We start from the raw sequence: 17,876 nt of genomic DNA on the forward strand, positions 1-17,876 counted from the left end.
GTGGATGTAAGAGGAATCTGTTTCCAGAGGAAGAGTCACACACACACTCCTGAAGAACACACAGCTCCTGGACTAATCCCGTCAGGACAGGGCTGTGAACTCTCAGCTTCACTCCAGCAGAACAGTCTCAGACAGAATAACTCGGGTCAGATGTGTGTGAAGGACTTCATAACTCACCTCTGGTTCTTCTGGCAGGGGTTGGGCAGGCAGGGGTCGATGCTTCTGCACGAGCCGAACACAAACTGATTGTCCCTGAAGCCGACACAGCGAGCCACACATGCGCTGGGATATGTGCGTCCGTTCCCGGCACACACCGGGACAAAGTGATCCGCACAACCGCAGGGAAGACCTGAGGAAGAAGAGCAACTCTAATGACAAAAACGTGCTATGATAATCATACTCTTTTATTTACCAGAGAAAGCTTAGGGTTAAAGTCATATCCATTTCAAGGCAACAAGTCTCTTCTGTGATCAAATGAAAGCAAAAGAGACTAAAACATTACAAAATCTTCATTACTGCAAAGACTCGACTGGTAGTTTTATTTTGAAAGTCTATATTTAAAATTCCCTTTCAGGGAGCTCGAGCTGCATTGAAATGCTGTGGGAACGCCTCTGCGTGATTGCGTCATGAGGCATGTATGGAATTTTATATATATAAATAATTATATGCATAAAAAATAAACTATATCATGGCGAGCGAACAACAGTATAGGAAGTGTGTTCATCCCTGCACTCATTATCTCACGGGTGGGGCTACACACCAACTGTGTGTTGTTTGTTTAGGAGTGCAGCAGAAAAGTAAATTATATGAACACTTTGTGCCTTACCGTATGCAGCCGTATGCACTTAGGTGCCGAAGTCGTGGAAGAAACCGGTTTCATACCGTGTGTTTAGTCCCCAAATATCTACATATTATAACATCCATGGGGCTAGACAGTGCGGTTATGGGGCGATGACCAGGGCTGAAGAGACGCTTGCGAGCCATCTCTACCCAGAGTTGGCATCGTCCTTTAAAGCACCGGCATTACCCTCAAAGCCACTCAGAAACACTTCGGCTTTGGTGGGTAAAGCTTATTCAGCAGTGGGTAAGGCCGCAGAGTTCCTGCACACTATGTTCATCCTGCAGGCATACCAGGCCGACCTATTAAAAGACATGAGCGAGAGTGAGGAGGTCAGGAGGCAATTCGCACATTACCTCAGGAGAAGGCCAAGTCAGTGGGCCGTTCTTTGAGAGAGGCATTTATGGCTGAACCTCTCAGGAATGAAGGAGAGAGAAAATACCTTTCTCCCGTACTTTCATGTACACATCCTTCCCCAACCCAGAACGTTCCTGAGGTTCGCTTTCGGGGGCCTAGCTTTATCACCCCACACGTTCATCAAGTGTGTGCATGCAGCTCTGACTCCGCTGCGACTCCAGGGCATCTGCATACTGAACTATATCGTCGATTGGTTGATTCTAGCTCAATTGGAGCATCAGGCGGTTCGGCATTGAGATGTCATCCTCGCCCAGATAAAAAAGTTGGGGTTGAGGTTGAATACCAGGAAAAGCGAGCTATCTCCATTACAGAGGACCACTTTTCTGGGTGTGGTATGGGATTCGACGACGATGCAGGCACGCCTGTGTCCTGCTCTTATTGCTTCGATTCTCTCAGTTGTGAAACAAGTAAAGCTAGGCCAGCCACTCACTGTAAAGCAGTTTCAAAGACTGTAAGGTCTGATGGCAGCAGCGTCCAATGTTATACCTTACGGCCTGTTGTACATGAGACCGTTACAGTGTACTCTCTCACGTAAGTCGATCCTTCACCCCCGCCCTGAACTGTGGAAACTGTGGGCCTCTGAGGGGGCCCTGGTCATAAGTTCAGGTCTTTCAACAGAGGTTCTTGAGACCATTCTCCACTCCAGATCTCCATCCACGAGGAAGTTATACGCCTTGAAGTGGAGATTATTCACTTCCTGGTTTGGAGAGCACCAGCTGGACACGGTTCACTAACCGGTGGGTGCAGTGCTGGAGTTCCTGCAGGAGCGCTTCTCCACAGGGTTATCCCCCTTTACACTGAAGGTGTACGTGGCGGCACTAGCTGCTTACCACGTCCCTTTGAGTGGAACATCCATGGGGAGACACCCACTAAAAGCTTGTTTTCTTCATGGTACTTTGAGGCTGAGGCCAGCAGTCCGCACGAGGGTGCCAACTTGGGACTTGGCTGTTGTACTAGAAGGCCTCTATAATCTTTCTTATTGCTATCTCATCTCTGAAGAGAATTGGAGACATTCAAGCACTCTCGGATTCACCCTCGTGCCTGGAATTCTTGCCAGGCATGGTAAAGGCCTTCCTTCATCCTAGGCCTGGCTATGTTCCTAAGGTCCCTATTGGTACTGAACGAGACGCTGCGTCACCTGCACATACTCCTGGCATGCCCGTGATTGACTTGCTTCAGCTTATCAGAAGCTGGCACTGTTTGATTTAGGTGTGGTTTATAGTTTCCTGGTCTGTGACGTCACCTGCCTATGATGTCTCGTCACCCCATTGGACTGAGAAAGACAACTGAAAACTCACCTCTTCCGAGAGTACTTAACATAAAAAAAAGATTTCCTTCCCTTTTAAATCTTCCCTTGTCTGGCTTTTGCTACTCTGAGCAATGCCTGAACTTTGTATTTTGAGCACTTCTTGCATTGTTCTTCCCTTTTCACGATGACTCGCTTGCTTTAGTTCTCAGTTGTAAGTCACTTTGGATAAAAGCGTCTGCTAAATGACTAAATGTAAATGTAAATGATTCCATACGTGTTTCGCAACACAATCCCGCAAAGGCATTCCCACAGCGTCTCAACGCAGCATCTCGTTCCCTCTTCAGGGAACTAGGGTTACATACGTAACTGAGACATTTGTTGTCTGCTATTGTGTAGTAAGCATGAATAACTATATTTGAATATAGAGAAAGGTGTAATCTGAGAAACAAACACACACCTGTGAAGCTGCTCCGGTCCTCCTCTGTTCCGTCGGACCGCAGACACTGACGGAACGAACAAACGGTTTCTCCGGCGAAGCAGGAACAGACTTGGCAGTCGAGCCGGATGGAGGAACCGTGAGCTGGACCGGAACATCAGATCAGAACATCAGAACACTGGGACAGACAACATTCACTCATTCACAACATTCACTCTCTTAGAAAACATTCACTTGTTTTTACAACATTCACTCAAAGAGATCTGCAGATTCTCCACTGAGACAACATTAATCCCGTCTCTTTCTTCCTCTGTCTGCGTTTGCAATAAAGAAATATGAGATCATCTACACTGATCAGAGTTCAGGGGCCCGTTCTTCGCACGTTGCTTAAAACATCCGAGATCAAACGAGACATCCAAGATAATATCATCGTGCTCATTATGATCCGGCTAATTAGGTTCTTCGAACGCTGACTCCTGCCGTTTATGATTAGTATAGCTGGATAGAGTTATCTGAGATAATTGCACGTTCATGCGCTGGGTTAAAAGGGGATATGTATCGATAGTAGAAACATTGATCAGCAACGCTGCTATTGGCTGCTCACCGTGGCCAAAGAGCGCGCTCGGTTTTTTTCTCCACAGAAGAGCAAGAGTTATTGCTTGAAGGATATGCAGAATTTGAAAACTTAATTAAAACGCCAGGGAACACCTCAAAGTGTGCAAAAGCCAAGAGAGAGGGCTGGCAAAACGTAGCAGAAAAAAGTTTGTAGTAAGATGTTTTTATCACTTATTAAAGTATATATTTTGATATTTTAATAATTTCTAAATAATTAATAACTTTGTTCATTGTAATGTCAGAGTCGCCACCCACTACTAGAACATGAGAACAAGTAAAAGTGAAGTACTAGAATATTCTACATAATAGTAATTTGTACTAACTAATCTCTTTTAAAAAGGCACTGTTAATAAATGTTTGCCTGTTTATAAAAGCAACCAAGAAAAAGGCTGAGAAAAGAAAAGAAACAAACAGGTGGTGGTCCTGCACCTCCACATTATACCCAGGCAGAAGAGCTGACCCTTGGGTTCAGTGTGAACCTTGTGGAGGGCATCCCTGTGTTCAGCTCTTCCTCAGACCCACAGCCAGAGGCCAGGAGCAGAACACCTTCACTGCTGGGAAATCAACTTTAAATGATCCTAGTACACTGTAAAATAATTTGTTGCTGCATTAAATTAAGTAGGCCTATAATCCAAATGGCTGTCCAGTCATATCAGCTGTTAAACCTTGAGTGGCAATGAATTGCTTTGACTTGTGAAAGTCTACATGTGTGACTGTGAAACTACATAGTTAATGTAAAAAAAAAAATGTTGCCATGAGTCATTGATCACATTTCCCCCCAGTGTACTTCATTGTAATGAAATTGTGTTTTCCTCTTTTGTGCAGTATTAAACAATACACCAACACTTTTATGTGTTACCAAGCAAGTGGCTGAAGCATGTGCAGTAAGTGGACTTTTTCTAATGTTACATCAAATGGGAAGAAAGTAGCTACAACACTTTGTAATGCCCATTTTCCCCCCAATGCACATGACAGTGAAGAAACCCTCTCAGGTACCTTTAAGTGCATAAATAACTTTACTTAAAGGTGCAGCGTGTGACTTTTGGCGACATCTAGCGGTTCGGTTGCGAGTTTACACTAAGGGCTCAGCCCACCGCTCGCCCCTCCCTTTCGAAGAAGCTACGGTGGCCAAAACGGGACAAACATCGTCGTCTGAGACGGCAGAGAATAGCCAGAGTAAACCAAGTTTCTGTACCACAGTCCATTATAAACCACATCATGGATAAAGTTTACAAAGCCATAGTCAGGTGAGGATCAAGGGTCTTAATATGTAATATAATAATAGCAATCAGCTGATTGTCTCACGAACGTAACCAGCACATTTATCCCCACATAGCAAACCCATAATACAGCGAGGGAGAAGAATCGCATGAAACTATGCAACTATATATTGTTTCTAAGGTAGTAAAAGTTTAGCTGGCTAATATGAGCTGTTACTGTGGCTGAGCTGGTTAAAGCGTAAAGCCTTGTTTATACTCGACGCGTCCGCATGAGCCCAAAGGTAAGCGCGGCAAAAATCGGAACTTAAAATGCTTCCAAGATCGACGGGTTGGTGATTCCTGTAACTGTTTTACGGTCAATGACAAGAGTACTAATCAGCTGTCTCACGAACGTAACCAGCACATTTATCCCCACATAGCAAAGCCATAACACAGCGAAGGAGAAGAATTAAGTTACATGAAACAATCCAACTACATATTTACACCACTGACAAGGGAAAAGTCACTACTCACGGCGTTTATGGCTAGCTTCTAGCTTTCTGCGGCTTCTCTTTCAAGGTAGTGACGAAACGCGCTCTGTAACGCTGTGTGTTCGCTGTCGGCTACGGTAGAAACATGACGTCACAATATGGCGACCTTCATAGAAGGGGATTCCCGAGCCTATGTAGATATAAATGCCTCATTCTAAGGTAATAAAAACATTACGTTTATTAAGTAAGTTCTTTATTCACCACTGAACACATAGTTATGGATGTCATCTTGCATTTCTGTTAATAGATACTCAACATTTTTACACATTGCACCTTTAATTTACAGTTGAGTACCTATTATTTCTAATATGAGTTGCAGGAGTCCACATCTACAGAAGAGTCTGCACAAAGCAGTGATGCAGAGGTGGGCAGTGTTGTACTTTTCCTTTTAATTTTTGATGCATAAGCCATGTGTTTGACAGGTTTACCCCTACCCCTAGAAAACTAAAAAAGAGTATTTTGAAAATACTTGACAACTTAAAGAAAAAAAACTGGCACTAGAGATAGAGTTGCTTCTTAGGAACTTCAGAGTAAGTGCTAATATATTATTTCACACAGAGTACAATATATATTATTTGCAGGCAAAAGATGACTTGATCACTGGCTTTTCTTTACAAAGAACAATTAAAATAAAAATCAAGGAACTAAGCATATTTGTCTTTTCTTTTATTAAACATAAATGAAATGTTTTATATTTTTTCTGATGGTGCAATGTTGTGTAAAATGGCCCATGCGATGTCACAGGCCCTGTCAGGTGTATCCCTCAGACTTTTCAGATACTTTAGTTGGCTAAAGTTCACTTCATAGTGTGCCCTTGTCCTGGCTAGAGCTGCATTGTAACTGGTCTGGGGTTTGGGTCAGGGAATGGGTCATAAAACACCTGTCTCCAAGCAGGATACTGCTGTAATCACCTATTAATGGCAAAATTCAGTTCTGTTAGGATAAGCATACGTGTATGTAATACAGTGAGCTTGATATTTATATTTTTCCTTACCACGTTCAAATAATGTGCATAAATCTCTGAAAATTCTTGAGTCATGCACAGATCCTGGCCATATTTGTGATATGAAACATAGTCACACACCATCTAAGAGATTTTAGTCAGTCAACTGCCTTTTTAAAATTTGATATAATACTAATCTGGATAAGAATCGCAATAGTAACTTGCCTGCACTGTTATTAAAGCCCGACTCCGACGAGTCGAACATTTATGCGTTTCCAACAAATTAATGATGTAAACGACATCCTCACGAGTCATGAGAAAAATGATATCTCTCAAAAAGTACACTATCGCGCTGCGCTAAAAGACTTCCCGTATCAGCTCCGCTTAAAAAGCCGCGATCTAATCCTGTTAACATGAAATAAGCTGCTCGCGAGCAGGTTCAAGCTAGCGCATCTGTTGCTATGACAGCAAGTCCAGGATGAGCGTCGAAGAACCAAACAATCCAAGATCATGCCAAATCGCCAACAATCAAATCCAGCTAACTGAGTTAGCGACGTACGAAGAACAGGCCCCAGCTTGACAAACTAGTTTCAAAGTAGCTTCTTCAACACCGTTTCTTGCCTTTTTTAACGTCCTTTACTGAAAATTATATATATATATATATATATATATATATATAGTTATTCCCATATTCTCATAGTATGACAAAGAATATAACTCATTTCGTTTCCATACAAACAGTAAAAATCCTTGCGAGATCAGTTCATCTTCTAATACGCATTGCTTGAAACAACTATAAAGCACATCTGTCTCTAATAAACCGCTTTGGAAGCGGAGTAAAAATAAACATGAAAGAAAAGGCAATAAACTCATTCAGGTTCAAACCCACAGGCGTAAAATGAGCTCTTTACAAAAGAGGAATACTAATAAAAACAAGAAGAAAAGACCATCTCAATTTATATGCATTTATTCTAATTAGAAGGTGTTAAAACTTTATTTTGTATATATATTTTTTTTATTATATATATATATATATATTTTTTTTTATGTTCTAAACAGATATTTAGTTTAAAACATTTTGGAAACATATAAAGCAACTATAATTATTCATCTATTGAGAATACAGATTTCATGAATTTGTCATTTCATGCAACATCTCACCAATAGAAGGCAGCATCCATCTTTCAATAGTCTCAGTTTTCTGCATCTTACGCTAAACTTGCAATAATAACTAGAATGTACATTTCCTGAAAAAAATGTGAGTGGGTGCTTGCAGTGGCAAAACTTGCCACTCGGTTGCTAGGGTGTTGTACATGATTGCATACCAGCCAACAACCATGTCTGTACGATGTTGTGGAGATGTAATATGGCTTCTATATGTTGCAATATGGTTGCTAGGTGGCTCTAAAGTGTTGCTAGGGTTTGAATACACAGTTACCATGTTGATATATACAGACTGTTTCCCAACCGAAACAAACGAGCCAACCCTATACAACTCTATACGATGTTTTGAAGCAAAGATATAGGTCTTGATAAACGGTTGCTATGGTACTCTGTTTCGTTGCTATGGAGCTGCCAATGATGAAGCTCAAAAGGCTGCATGTCAGTATGAATGATATAAACCAACTCCCATGACTCTGTGACATCCAGAATGGAAGATATCCCTCTTTGGATTTGGTTGCTAGGGTGCTCGAAATGGTTGCTAGAGCATGGTCAGTAAGTGTTGAGGTGATTCAGGATTGGCTGTCTGCTGCCTCGAGTCAAACAAGACCATCCTCATGTTTCTATGACACTTCTATCCAAAGATATCTCTTTGATCTCTTTCAATGTAAGTCTATGGAACTTGTTGCTAGGGTGCTCTAAATGGTTGCTAGGGCATGGCTTGATAGCTTCATAATGACCCTCAGAGACTGATTGGTCGTCTGAGTAAAATGAGCCTGCCCCCTTGTCTCTATGACACTGTGATCCAGAGCTATGTTAAATACAAAGTCCCTATGTAATTTACCATTGTAGGAGAAACATACGTTTCATGGGCCGACCTTCCTCATAGTAAGTCAATGGGGAAACCTTGGGCAGCTCCTGCCCCCCAGGGGTGCAACTTTTACCCCATTGTGAGGTATGTTCTTACAGAGCCTGTCAGCCTCTTCAAATGTGGCAAATTACACGTTTCTGTGAAATCCTTGCCCGGAGCTATGACTTGTCAAAGTTTGACGCAATGCAAAGTCTATGGGATTTTTTGGCTGCTTTTTCACCCCTGGGGCGAACATCGTACCACCGATCGCTTATAAAAGTCATAGCACACCATCCCTCAATAATCCGCACGATTTGACGCCTCATTCGTGGGTCTGTGACAAAAGCTGTGGGAGGAGTAGCGCGTCAAATTTTTGGCGGAATAAAAACTGCAGTAGTACTAGTTGGGGCTTTACCTTTGGCAAGCACTCACTAATTAAATAAAAACTAACAAAATCGTAGGTGTCGATTACATAAAATCATCATATAAAACATGTGACTAAAGTACATTACTGGATTAATATTTAAAGTGCCCCTGTTATTATTTTTTGAATATTCCCAGTCATGTAGTGTGTAATAAAGCTGTTTGTGAATGTAAAAGATCTTCAAAGGTTCAAAGATCAAAGTGTAGATAAATTGAGCTTTTCTCTTCTAAAAGTAAGAAGTGATTCTGAACTGTGAAGAGTTTGGTTCGTGTTGTTCGTGTCGAGAAGACGCTGTTTTCTGCTGACAAAGCAAATCCACTTTGATGAGATTGAGATGGTAAAACCCACGCCATCGTTACTGTTCGTATCACTGTGATCAAGAGCTGAGATTCAGATATGATAATGAGCGTTTGGTTTCTGACCAATCACAGCAGAGCAGCTCTGAGAGAGGCGGGGTTTAGAGAGACTGAATCTTCGAACGAACAAACGTTTCAGACAGTGATGTTCAATGTTTATTATGAAGTCAATTAAAGTGTTTTTTGACCTCAGATGCATGTAAACCTGTTGTAGGAAACTCATTACAACATCAGGACCATTTAAAATAGCATGATAAGGCAGTTTCAGCACTCAAGTGTCTTACTTCTGCGCTGTCCTGCGATGAGGCAGGTCTGGGTGGTGTCGACACAAGGCATCTCAGCGCAGTTCTCCAGGCGTCCGCTCTGACCGCAGGTACACACCTCGTAACAGCCCACCTGTGCGCTCCTCGTGGGCACCTGGATACGGGCGTCCATCGGCACCAGAAACTCCGACGCCTCGCCCAGTTTACAGCCTTCAAAACATACAGAACAAACATCTCCAGACATTTCTCTGCGCTGACGTCACAATACAATCCTAAAACACTGATCTATATTTGCCTGAACTTGCAGTATACATTAGAGCACACAATGGTCTGACAAGAGCCTTACAAAAGTAAGAGCATTGGAAATGAATGGGAGACGAATACCATCTAGTGAAAACATTTGGTACTGCGACCAAACAAAATCTTACTGAAAGCTCATTTTTTTGAGCTTGCAAAATGTTTTTCGAAAACATATATTTCATATAAAAATGTAAAATTGTATTTTTGAAAAAAATTTCATAAAAATAAACGTACAATTCTGTAACTTTTTTTGAGTTCACTTTTTAAAACTTTTTTCACTTCGGCAATAATCTGCCAAGTGTGGTCTTTGAAAAGAGATCGAACTTCAGTCTTCAGCATTCTGGATTTACCACAGCTTAAGTTGGAAATTTAGGAATTTTAAGTTTGGAATTTTAGGTCTATGCTCAAAAAGTGAATACATGGATTATAAATACAGCATAAAAAAAAAAAATACAAAATATTAAATACAAAACATTATCTAACTAAAATATAGTACATTCATTTCATTGAAATAAAAAAAACTAATTTCAGTCATTTTTGACCAACACGCGAAGAACAGCAGAGGGTAAAAAGTACACGTTTCATTTAACGTTAATAATAAATAAAATGAATCAAATAAATAAAATAAAAAACATTGATTTAAAAACAATTTTAAAATATATAAATAAATGCTTTTGATTAAATAAATAAATGATAAAATAAATAAATGAGTTACCTGTTGTTTTAAATAACAATGTTAAAATATATAAATTGTTATTAAAATAAAATTTAAAAATAACAAATAAATGAAATAAATAAAAATATTGATTTATTAAACAATGTTAAAATGTACTGTATGAATGTAATATAAAAAATCAATACTTTTGATTAAATAAATAAATGATTAAAATTAATAAGAACATTAAAAATAATTTAATAAATATAAAAATGTATAACATTGTTATTTAAAAAAATAAATAAAAAAATAAATAGATTTAATTTAATAAATAATTTAATTTAAATAAATTACATTTTGATGTAAAAACTATTTTAACATATAAATGAATGCTTTTGATTAACTAATGACTAAAATGAATAAAATAAAGAAATAATGCATCTAACAGTACAGTACTACACTGAGCAGAAAAAAACATAATAATGCCATGTAATAGAAACCATATATTTTTCAAATGTTTATAATTTTTTACTGTGTGAATTGGGTCTTTATACATGAAAATATATAGCTGCCATTTAAATTTGAGGATTTTTTTGTGGCATCTGAAAGATTGAAAGCCTCCGTCTAAATAAATGCCCATTATCTGATGCTGGTTTCAGCTCATAAGTGCAGATGTTGTGGTGTGAGTGAGTGAGTGAGTGAGTGAGTGAGTGAGTGAGTGAGTGAGTGAGTGAGAGTGAGTGAGTGAGAGTGAGTGAGTGATGGTACCAGGAACGCAGAAGTACGGCAGGCAGTCTTGTCCGAGATGGCAGCCCTTCCGGTTGACCTCGCAGAGGTGATTGCTGGGACACGGGTTCGGGTTGCAGGGATGGATGACTTCTTCAATGATGTTGTCAAAGGGACTGGGAGCTGCAGACAGCAAGAGTGAGATCAGAAGAGATGAACAGGATCAGACACACTGAGAAGGATCTGAGTATCTGGATGGGATCAGACACACTGAGAGGGATCTGGACAGGATCAGACACTGAGAGGGATCTGGACGGGATCAGACACTGAGAGGGATCTGGACGGGATCAGACAAACTGAGAGGGATCTGGCCGTGATCAGACACACTGAGAGGGATCTGGCCGTGATCAGACACTGAGAGGGATCTGGACAGGATCAGACACACTGATCGGGTTCTGGACGGGATCAGACACACTGAGAGGGATCTGGATGGGATCAGACACACTGAGAGGGATCTGGACGGGATCAGACACTGAGAGGGATCTGGACGGGATCAGACACACTGAGAGGATCTGGACAGGATCAGACACACTGAGAGGGATCTGGACAGGATCTTACACACTAAGAGGGATCTGGACGGAATCAGACACACTGAGAGGGATCTGGACGGGATCAGACACTGAGAGGGATCTGGTCGGGATCAGACACACTGAGAGGGATCTGGACAGGATCAGACACACTAAGAGGGATCTGGACAGGATCTGACACACTGAGAGGGATCTGGACGGAATTAGACACACTGAGAGGGATCTGGCCGTGATCAGACACATTGAGAGGGATCTGGACAGGATCTTACACACTAAGAGGGATCTGGACGGAATCAGACACTGAGAGGGATCTGGTCGGGATCAGACACACTGAGAGGGATCTGGACAGGATCAGACACACTAAGAGGGATCTGGACAGGATCTGACACACTGAGAGGGATCTGGATGGAATTAGACACACTGAGAGGGATCTGGCCGTGATCAGACACACTGAGAGGGATCTGGCCGTGATCAGACACTGAGAGGGATCTGGACAGGATCAGACACACTGATAGGGTTCTGGACGGGATCAGACACACTGAGAGGGATCTGGATGGGATCAGACACACTGAGAGGGATCTGGACGGGATCAGACACTGAGAGGGATCTGGATGGGATCAGACAGACTGAGAGGGATCTGGACGGAATCAGACACACTGAGAGGGATCTGGAGGGGATCAGACACACTGATAGGGTTCTGGACGGGATCAGACACACTGAGAGGGATCTGGATGGGATCAGACACACTGAGAGGGATCTGGACGGGATCAGACACTGAGAGGGATCTGGACGGGATCAGACACACTGAGAGGATCTGGACAGGATCAGACACACTGAGAGGGATCTGGACAGGATCTTACACACTAAGAGGGATCTGGACAGGATCAGACACTGAGAGGGATCTGGACGGAATCAGACACACTGAGAGGGATCTGGACGGGATCAGACACTGAGAGGGATCTGGACAGGATCAGACACACTGAGAGGGATCTTGACAGGATCAGACACTGAGAGGGATCTAGATGGGATCAGACACACTGAGAGGGATCTGGACGGGATCAGACACACTGAGAGGGATCTAGATGGGATCAGACACACTGAGAGGGATCTAGATGGGATCAGACACACTGAGAGGGATCTAGATGGGATCAGACACACTGAGAGGGATCTAGATGGGATCAGACACACTGAGAGGGATCTAGATGGGATCAGACACACTGAGAGGGATCTAGATGGGATCAGACACACTGAGAGGGATCTGGATGGGATCAGACACTGAGAGGGATCTGGATGGAATCAGACACACTGAGAGGGATCTGGACGGGATCAGACACACTGAGAGGGATCTGGACGGGATCAGACACTGAGAGGGATCGAGGGATCTGGACACTGAGAGGGATCTGGACTGAATCAGACACACTGAGAGGGATCTGGACGGGATCTGACACACTGAGAGGGATCTGGACGGGATCAGACACACTGAGAGGGATCTGGACGGGATCAGACACACTGTGAGGGATCTGGACGGGATCAGACACACTGAGAGGGATCTGGACGGGATCAGACACACTGAGAGGGATCTGGACGGGATCAGACACTGAGAGGGATCGAGGGATCTGGACACTGAGAGGGATCTGGACTGAATCAGACACACTGAGAGGGATCTGGACGGGATCTGACACACTGAGAGGGATCTGGACGGGATCAGACACACTGAGAGGGATCTGGACGGGATCAGACACACTGTGAGGGATCTGAGGATCTTTACTCACCCAGGTATCTCTCCAGCGGGATGCAGCGCTCCGGGTCGTCGGTGGGCGACAGCAGATCACAGATGCGCTCTGGCGTCTGTCCTTCATGGAAGCGCTTCCGGTCGCCACACTGGCTCAGGATATCCACACAGTCCGACCTGAGGACACACCAAATACAGCACTCTTGTTCTTTATGGAATATTACATTACATTTACGTTAATTGTAAATGATTTATCAGTGCACATCATTATTGTGTTCATAATCTTGAATCAGAATAGCGTGTATGCGTGTGCCGTCACGTCGGCTGGAGTGACTGCAGTTACACACACTGAGTAGCAGAAACACTGAGTGGCAGCATTTGTTTTCAGCGTGAATGACGCAAAAACACACAAAACACATCTAAGACGGGAAAGGGCTTTGATATTGACTGTATAAATATATTTGACGAGAAATCTGAGGTATATTTTTACAGACTGCTGAAAGCTACAGAACAGAGAAGCAAATGTATCGCTGCGATTCACAGAAACAAATGGAACCAGGTAGAGAAAGCTGGATTTGCAGTTATCATTTTGTGTCAATATGCTGAATTTAGGGGTAAAATCATACCCTATAGACTGTATTGTTACATATTGTATTGACAACTCATCAATTAAATATTTATCATCCTATAACCTGCATAATTGGATGTTTTTAAATAAACACTAACAAAAAAAACTATACAAGTTTTAGGGATGGATGATATGATGATATATACAGTATATATAACATTGGTATAAGTGATCACATGGATTTAGACCTATATTGTATTTATATAAAGCGTTCACAGACAAATTTGCTTTATGTATTTCCCTGGCGTTGAAATCAGGCACATATAAATGTCAGGAAACACGATTCCTGTCTGCATGTCGATGTCCATGATTACTGGATCTTTGGTTAGTTGTAAGGAACATTATATTGAGTCCAACCTTTAGTTTAAACTGATAATCGTTCGTTTTAATCGCGTTTCTGCAGTTTCCTCCATTAAATCCAGTCACTCAGCAGCTCTTCTGCCACTCAGGAGTGTGTTCCTGTGGGAAAGTGACGTCAACGCAAACCCTCTATAACTCTCCCTCTCTATTGCAGCATCTCTCCTCTTCTCTGATGACAAGGGCGGGGCTATAACCTGTCACTCACATGAGATCAGCCAATAGCAAACCACAACCATCCAATCAGTTCCCCACAGACACAATCAACATTTGTTTACATGTGTTCTTGATCCTGAAGCCTTTCGCTCTGATAAACGACACAATAGGGAATGTTCCTTGAATTCTAATGGCTCGTTTCCACTGAGCAGTACGGTACGGTACAGTACGGTTCGGGTCGGGTCGGGTCAGTAAACCATGATCCAGCTAGCGTTTCCACCGCCAACAGTACCCTACTTGATAGGCGTGGTGTTTGCCGGAAAGAAGCGATCAACGTGATTTTCGCGCGAAGAAGAAAGCGACAAAGTAAACACCAATGGATGGCATACAGCAGATCTTGTCCTTGATTCTCGTCATGTTTGTCACAAGAAGACAAGCGCCGACATTAGGCATTTCTCAATACCAAGTATGTAAAGTTCTCAGCAGAAGGACTCCCGAGGACGCGAGTCCGGTAATTCACCACATGGAACAGCGCGTTCTTGAAAGCGTCACTCAGCTCGCTCTGCATGTACATTTTAGGCAACAATAAAACGAAATATGTTATAAAACACCACTCTGCCTCTTTTCGTTTTCATTTAAATAAATTTTAAACATTATAGGCACACAAATGTGGTTCAGGCAATGTATAGACCTGATTATATACATGTTTAACGTTAGCCTATTTATAACAAAACGAAATATAAAACACAACCCTGCATCTTTTCGTTTAAATTTAAAAAAATATTAAACATATTCCAGGCAATATGTGCATTTGTACAAATGTTGCAATAAACAACATTACAGTGATAATCTTGTAATAAAAAATGACAAAACTCAACCCTATCTCTTTTTGTTAAATTTCAGTTCTATCAATAATAGCCATTATAAAAGTATAAGTAAAAGGTAACGTTACAAGAAGCTATACAATAAGAAATAAAGCAAACAATTCAGTCAAATATACAAATTCAGCGCTAGTCTAACGTTAACTTTACAACGGAAAAGTTATAGCCTAAATATATGAAACTTCACTTAGCCCTCAGCCAAAACGATTGGCCAGGGAACGAATTATCGATTCACGAGACCAAAGATCACCCGTTAGATTTACACAAGACGAATTACCACTACAGAGTCAGCGGCAAACGTCAGAACGACTAGCCGAGGAAAGGCTGTTCCAGGTGGGGAACATGAGCGCCGAGCGCACGGTGATCGCCTAGAATGGATCAAATTATCATAAATCATTATAAATAAACCGCAGATTTGAGCTTTAAACAACTACATTCTCGCCTCAAAAACTCTTAAAACTACATTTCGTGAAAGAATAACCGTAGTATTATATTCCAACTGTATATTAAAAAATGGCGCTTCTTATGTTGCCATTCCCCTCGCGCAAGTGACGATCTCTGTCAACCAATCAGCGTTCTGCAGTGAGTCTAGCTCCACCCTTTAGTACCGTACCACTGTGCTAGGTACCCCAACGGAAGGGTACCCAAAAAGTGGTACGGTACGGTTCGGCTTTTTGGTACCATTCACAACTTTTGACAGTGGAAACCCAAATAATTGCGTACCGTACCGAACTGTACCGTACCGTACCGCTCAGTGGAAACGAGCCATAAGGTAATGTATTAGCAGTTTTAATATAATGTTATCCTGATGGTAATTTAGTGTTGATTTGATGGTTATCTGGGTAACACTTTACAATTAGGTTCATTAGCTAACATTAGTTAATGTATTAACTAACATGAACTAACAATGAGCATAATATTTGTTACGGTATTTATTAATCTTTGTTAATGTTATTTAATAAAAACACAGCTATTCAAACATAGAAGTATTGTTCATTCTTAGTTCATGTTAACTAATGAACTTTATTGTAAAGAGTTACCGTTATCTGTTATTTTGAGAGTGTTGCTATGTTAATGTAAGGTAATGTTGTGTCAGTGTTAATGTAATGTTTCTTTTAATGAAATTCTAAACCATTAAAACAACTTTTAAACCATTCCAGAAACAAAACTGTTGTTATTTTCGCCTAAAATCAAAAATCATGTGGCACTTCGTATCTCGCAATTGAGCTTTTACTTCATATATTTGCTTTGTTATATCAATTGTGACGGGACGGCCCTTCAAAGGCAGGATCATAATTCATCTTCAGCTGCGCGAATCCAATACCTGCAGCTCTGGAATATGTTGGAATATCATGAAAGGACACAGACGGCGTCATTCCTGATCACTAACACTTATTACATGAATTATCATGTGTGCTTTTGTTGTAAATCGCTGTTTCTGCTGGTGTCAGAGGCTCAGAACGGGGCCAGCTCTTCTCTGTGCGTCTGCCAAGCGTGAAACTATCGTGACCTTTGCCCTCAGACAGAGCAGATGAAAGCCAGCTTCCTGTTGACTGTACACACACCGTACACACACTATACACACGCCTCACGCTCGAGTGTTTCAGGACGCCTTTCAACTGCCACATGTCCATATGAGCCATTCCCGGGAGAGGTTTGATGTCCTGCGGCGTCTCTTCCCATTCCAGCCATGGATTTGTTGTTTCTGCTTCACCCACAGTGACAGAAACATTCGTACTGTTTTGTTTAGCAGCACATTGTAAGACACTTAACTAGCGCACTTCTGAGTGAGACTGATACATCTGAAAATATTATCAACCTTAAACATCAATGATAACAAAAAACTAAATAGTAGTGGCATAATTAATTAATCTATTATTTATTAAGTCTATTTTTGATTCACTAAAAAGAACCGGTTCATTAGAATCATTTGTTTGGGAATCAGACTACAGTTTTTGATTCAGTAGAAATAAGTGACTCATTAGAATCATTTGTTTGGGAATCAGACTACGCTGGTTGCACTGTAAAGTTTTGATTCACTAAAAAGAACTGGATCATTAGAATCATTTGTTTGGGAATCGGATATAGATGCTCGATTAATCGATAAGAGATGGCAGTCTCGATTCAAACACAAGACAATGATTCTCCAGTGTCTATTAAAGCTTTGACGAGTGCGATCACAGTGAACATTCAGATCTGTGTTCTGATCCAGAGAGCCGTTGTTATGTATAGATATGAAACGGCTTCACAAACTGTCTTTTCGACGACACAGTATCATTACTTCTGTCTTACAATCATTCAAATGATCACAGAAGTACTGGGATAAAAGATTATATTTCAGATATAAACACTGATGTCTATGGTACATATCAAAATAGAGTAAATCACCTTTTGAAAGTAACCGGATGCTTCAAATAACGATTGTATTACATCATTACACCAGTAGGTGGCGACAAGTGACTGTTAGAAAAAGTATTTTTCATTGAATCATTCATTAAAAAGAGAATCATTCGCTGATTCATCCAGTAATGAAATAAGTGTAGTTTATGAGC

At 41.4% G+C, this 17,876-nt stretch overlaps 1 protein-coding gene across 1 annotated transcript in view; it reads right to left on the bottom strand.

Annotated features, from left to right (window-relative positions):
• Positions 1-17,876, bottom strand: part of reck (reversion-inducing-cysteine-rich protein with kazal motifs) — a 102,516-nt gene that overhangs the window by 13,301 nt on the left and 71,339 nt on the right. Inside the window, exons 12-16 of the mRNA XM_077224979.1 lie at positions 13,343-13,479; positions 11,026-11,166; positions 9,324-9,512; positions 2,962-3,084; positions 178-349 (exon numbers count right to left, since the gene is read on the bottom strand). Of these exons, the coding sequence (XP_077081094.1) occupies positions 178-349; positions 2,962-3,084; positions 9,324-9,512; positions 11,026-11,166; positions 13,343-13,479 (762 nt within the window). The remainder of the gene's footprint in view (positions 1-177; positions 350-2,961; positions 3,085-9,323; positions 9,513-11,025; positions 11,167-13,342; positions 13,480-17,876) is intronic.

Source organism: Siphateles boraxobius, unplaced genomic scaffold (assembly GCF_051911475.1).
Source record: "Siphateles boraxobius isolate OS27281-9 unplaced genomic scaffold, OSU_SipBor_1 97, whole genome shotgun sequence".
NCBI lineage: Eukaryota > Metazoa > Chordata > Actinopteri > Cypriniformes > Leuciscidae > Siphateles > Siphateles boraxobius.